We start from the raw sequence: 6,000 nt of genomic DNA, 5'->3' as shown, positions 1-6,000 counted from the left end.
ATAGAGTTTACAGACTCCTCCCACATTGAGCAGGTCGTCTTCAGTTTAGGCTTAAAGACAACAGTAATTACTGGTTTGACCACGGGAAGGTGTGTGTCAGGTAAACACACTCTCATTAGTGCTGTGTCTCTGTGTGAGCCTGAAGTAAGAGAGGTCTCACACAGTCAACAACAGAGATTCATAATAAACAACAACACCGAATCTCAATACGCATAAATCAAGCACACCACAATAAAGATCAGGAGAGCAGCTGCTGCAGAAAATCAACAAAAACAAACAAGAAAGCAAAGGAGAAGAAAACTGAACAATAACCTAAACCTGCCTGAGAGAGGAGGACACAGAGCGAGGAGGACACAGAGAAAGGACAGAGAGAGAGGAGGATGCAGAGAGAGGAGGACACAGAGAGAGGAGGACACACAGAGAGGACAGAGAGAGAGAGGACACAGAGAGAGGAGGATGCAGAGAGAGGAGGACACAGAGAGAGGAGGACACAGAGAGAGGACAGAGAGAGAGAGGACACAGAGAGAGGAGGACACAGAGAAAGGACAGAGAGAGAGGAGGATGCAGAGAGAGGACACAGAGAGAGAGGACACAGAGAGAGGAGGACACAGAGAGAGGAGGACACAGAGAGAGGAGGACACAGAGAAAGCAGGACACAGAGAGAGGAGGACATAGAGAGAGGAGGACATAGAGAGAGGAGGATGCAGAGAGAGGACACAGAGAGAGGAGGACATAGAGAGAGGACAAATAGAGAGGAGGACACAGAGAGAGGACACAGAGAGAGGAGGACACAGAGAGAGAGGATACAGAGAGAGGACAAAGAGAGAGGAGGACACAGAGAGAGGGGAGGACATAGAGAGAGAGGATACAGAGAGAGGACAAAGAGAGAGGAGGACACAGAGAAGGCAGGACACAGAGAGAGGAGGACATAGAGAGGAGGACACAGAGAGAGGACACAGAGAGAGAGGATACAGAGAAAGGACAAAGAGAGAGGAGGACACAGAGAAGGCAGGACACAGAGAGAGGAGGACATAGAGAGGAGGACACAGAGAGAGGACACAGAGAGAGAGGATACAGAGAGAGGACAAAGAGAGAGGAGGACACAGAGAAGGCAGGACACAGAGAAAGGAGGACATAGAGAGGAGGACACAGAGAGAGGACACAGAGAGAGGACAAAGAGAGAGGAGGACACAGAGAAGGCAGGACACAGAGAGAGGAGGACATAGAGAGGAGGACACAGAGAGAGGACACAGAGAGAGGACAAAGAGAGAGGAGGACACAGAGAGAGGGGAGGACACAGAGAAGGCAGGACACAGAGAGAGGAGGACATAGAGAGGAGGACACAGAGAGAGGACACAGAGAGAGGACAAAGAGAGAGGAGGACACAGAGAGAGAGGATACAGAGAGAGGACAGAGAGAGGAGGACACAGAGAGAGGAGGACACAGCGAGAGGAGGACACAGAGAGAGGAGGACACAGAGAGAGAGGACACAGAGAGAGGACACAGAGAGAGGAAGACACAGAGAGAGGAGGACACAGAGAGAGGACACAAAGAGGAGGAAAAGCGCAAACATGGCGTGGTGTCCGTAAGAGGACACCCGGCGTGGCGTTTGCACAGACAGGGTTAGGGGGTGAGGTTGTGTTCATACTGAAGCTGGACGGTGATGATCTCATCTCTGACGGGGAAATGAAACGTTAGGGTTAGAACGACACAGATCACATGATGATGAGGACTGAACGCTCATCGCACACGCTCTGCAGATGTTGTTGTTGCTTCAGAGACTCAGAGAGGATCCAGCTGCAGCTCACAGCTGATTACATTCATATGATCACAACTCCCTGTGGTTCTCTGCTGCCCCTCCCCCTCCCACACACACATACACAAACACACACATACACATACATACACATACACAAACACACACATATACATACACACACATACACATACACACATACACATACACATACACATACACATACACACATACACATACACATACACACATACACATACACATACACATACACATACACACATACACATACACATACACACATACACATACACACAGACATACACATACATACACATACACGCATACACACACATACACATGCACACATACATAAACACACACACATACACATACACACATAGACATACACAAACACACACATACACACATACACATACACATACACACACATACACACATACACACACATACACATACACACACATACACATACACAAACACACATACACATACACAAACACATACACACACACATACACACATACACACATACACAAACACACATACACACAAACACATACACTCATACACATACACAAACACAATCACACACACACATACACAAACACACACATACACATACACAATCACACACACACATACACATACACAAACACAATCACACACACACATACACAAACACACACATACACATACACAATCACACACACACATACACATACACAAACACAATCACACACACACATACACATACACATACATACACATACACAAACACACACATACACAAACACACATACACATACACAAACACATACACACACACATACACACATACACACATACACAAACACACATACACACAAACACATACACTCATACACATACACAAACACAATCACACACACACATACACAAACACACACATACACATACACAATCACACACACACATACACATACACAAACACAATCACACACACACATACACAAACACACACATACACACACATAAATGTAATCAGCTGTGAGCTGCATTTTATTTAAACTTGATCAAATGACAGAAGTTTGGATCCATCGTCATGGTAAAGACTCTCGAGACTCAGGAGCCGCCATATTGGATCTGAACTCGTGCTACTGAAGATTGTCCGAGTTTCCAAGTAGTAATTATGACTTCAGGGGGCGTTCCCGTAAACACTTCCGACTGGGAACTCGGAATTTCCGACTTCCGAGATCAAGTGGAACGCAGCATATGCGTCTGATGTTAGCTTTTAATGTCGGGTGTAAAGGTGGGGATCGAAAGAAGAGCAAATGTTTCTGGATGACTGAGTTTGAAAACGCAGAGATAGAGGCTAAAAGAGCGAGAGAGAAAGAGAGAAAGAGAGGAAGTCAGGTTCTCAAACAGACACAGGATGAGGTGGGCAAACAACAGACAAACAGAGGGGGGGGGGGTATCCAGGGGGTAGGTGGGATCAGCTCAGGTGCAGCAGAACATTCTGACTCTGTTCACGTCTGTGTTGGAAAATTAGCCCGTAGCTCAGAGCCAGGTCAGGATGGTTTAAAGGATCATTCTACTTCCCCTCAGCTCGCTCTTATTTTGGAAGGCAGAGTTATTTACTCAAGCTGTGCACTTCAAAGTAAAGGTACTTTACAAGAGTCATTTCTTTTCACATGAAGCACTTCAAATGTCAAAACTAATCACAAAACATTGCGGGATGAGGACTCTGCTCTAAACCAATCAAAGGGTGAGATTCAGGTCGTTTACCTGCTTTTTGTAAAGCGTCTTGAGATAATACTTGTTATGAATTGGCGCTATACAAATAAAGATTGATTGATTGATTGATTGATTGTGCAAATGTATAAAGCATGACTCAGCAGAAACACAGGGATGTTGATTAAAAATGGCAAATCACACCGAGCTCCAAAACATCAACCAACAGCTAGAAAGATTTCTGTCAAGGAAAAATAAATATTTTCTTCATGTTCAGCTTTGACTGCCGTCACCTCGGCAGCAACAACAACACCTGTGAATCTCCAGGTACATCTGCAGGTGTAAAACCAGTGAGATCCCCTTTAAGTGGAATATAGTTAGCTTCAACAGTTTTTATAAATGTTAGCATGTCACTTTATTATTCACAAGCTTTCTCTACCAACGATCCCAAAGGTCGACCTCATGAAGGCTTCAGTGGCAGTTAGAGAAAGGGATTCTCTGACTTAAAATACAATATATATATATAAAATATATATTAAAATAAGATCGACTCTAGCAGAGGATGTAAAGGTGCAGCTAACAGTAAAAATATATTTCACTTTGATATTCCTGCTGGCACACAAACAGCTCGCCTGGGACCAGCTAACATCACATGTTAATTCAGAGCGTTGAACTCGTGGAGGTTATGTCTGCAGATTTTAAAGGTGTAAAAGGCGGGCGGGTGAATTCAGTTTTTAGGGCAGAACAAAACAAGGTCAGCACATTGTTCTCTAAACCTACTGCACGGAGCTGAACGCTCCCTGGGGCCACAGTCCATTTAGTGCTGAGCTCCCCCCGCTCTACGTGCATTAATGCTGCTGTCTGCTCTTTTAAAGCGCCTACACTCTGTTTTCTCTCAGTCTTAGGTCTGCTGAATGAAGTCTGGATGAAGGAGAAATGAAGCACTGACCCATGATGGCGACCACAGTCTTCATAGACCTGCAGGAGCGCCAGACAGGCGGCACATGGCCCAGTATTACACTACCAACCCGCCTGAGATAAACAAGACGTCCATTTCCAACATGGGCAAAATAACAGCTTGTCTTTTTAAAACATTAGGAACAAGCTGAATTCTCCTGATTATATCCTGCTGCGTTCTCACCTCAGCTCACTCTGACTCTCTGCAGAATAAATACGAGGAGGCTGGAGGAGAAACTCTGAGTGAAGAGAAAAACATTCAGCTGTTTGTGTTCACACATGACGCTCAGCATGATAAACTTCAGGAGTTTCTCAGGAGCGTGTGTAAAAACCCCATCAGTCCAGTAGGACCAGGACCAGACAGGAAATATGCCATACATTGCCTATTCACCCGTCCATCCTTTCATCCTTAAGTAAAACACCAAACATTCATTAGGTATTTGTCAAAGGAGGAGCTGAGCAGGCTGCAGGCTTGGAGTTTAATGAATTTTCACATCCCAACTAAATAAAGCTCTTTTTATGCCACCTTTCAACAAAATGTTGTGTTGACATTTGAAAAAAACATTTCTCAACTTACAGGCGTAGGTCATGGCGAAGCTGCTCCCCGTGTCCACCATGTCCACCTGTGGCACCAGCTTGGGGACGTCCTGGTGTTGTGCCAGAGCAAAACGAAAGACCTCGTACTCGTGGGATCCGGTGGGGAAAAGGCCTCCTGTGTGACAGAGACACAGAGAATAATTTAATTATTTCTTAAAGCTCGGAGAAAGAGGAGAAAAAAAAAGGATTGATACCAGCTAACACTAAAGGTCGGCTAAAGACGTCGACCTTTTGAGTTCTGCATGGAAATCCTGCTGAGGTGGAAGCCTAACCGTCCATGACTCTGTGATTCAGCCGAGAGTGAAATTCATTTATATTTAAAATCTCTGTCAGAAAGCTGAACGCAGCGTTTGCAGGAAGAAATTGTTTTTATACCAGAAAGAGATGTACGTGTGTGTGTGTGTGTGTGTGTGTGTGTGTGTGTGTGTGGGGGGGGGTTAGCTTAGAAGAGACGTTTGTTTTGGGGGTGTTAGCTTAGAACAGATGTATGTGTTGGGGGTGTTAGCTTAGAACAGATGTATGTGTTGGGGTGTTAGCTTAGAACAGATGTATGTGTTGGGGTGTTAGCTTAGAAGAGACGTTTGTTTTGGGGGTGTTAGCTTAGAACAGATGTATGTGTTGGGGTGTTAGCTTAGAAGAGACGTTTGTTTTGGGGGTGTTAGCTTAGAAGAGACGTTTGTTTTGGGGTGTTAGCTTAGAACAGATGTATGTGTTGGGGGGTGTTAGCTTAGAACAGATGTATGTGTTGGGGTGTTAGCTTAGAACAGATGTATGTGTTGGGGTGTTAGCTTAGAAGAGACGTTTGTTTTGGGGGTGTTAGCTTAGAACAGATGTATGTGTTGGGGGGTGTTAGCTTAGAACAGATGTATGTGTTGGGGTGTTAGCTTAGAACAGATGTATGTGTTGGGGGGTGTTAGCTTAGAACAGATGTATGTGTTGGGGGGTGTTAGCTTAGA

At 44.9% G+C, this 6,000-nt stretch overlaps 1 protein-coding gene across 5 annotated transcripts in view; it reads right to left on the bottom strand.

The window, feature by feature from the left end:
- Positions 1-6,000, bottom strand: part of LOC110002890 (glutamate receptor 1) — an 85,322-nt gene that overhangs the window by 54,608 nt on the left and 24,714 nt on the right. For all 5 annotated transcript variants that reach the window (XR_010668680.1, XM_065963069.1, XM_065963068.1 and 2 more), the window contains exon 2: positions 5,025-5,159. Coding sequence is in view for 4 of the 5 variants with exons in the window: in XM_065963069.1 (XP_065819141.1) it covers positions 5,025-5,159 (135 nt within the window). In the remaining variant the exon portion in view is untranslated. The remainder of the gene's footprint in view (positions 1-5,024; positions 5,160-6,000) is intronic.

The sequence above is a fragment of the Labrus bergylta genome, chromosome 14 (genome assembly GCF_963930695.1).
Source record: "Labrus bergylta chromosome 14, fLabBer1.1, whole genome shotgun sequence".
Classification (NCBI taxonomy): Eukaryota; Metazoa; Chordata; class Actinopteri; order Labriformes; family Labridae; genus Labrus; species Labrus bergylta.
The sequence above is the reverse complement of the archived record's forward strand: the minus strand, read 5'-3'. Positions and strand labels throughout refer to the sequence as shown.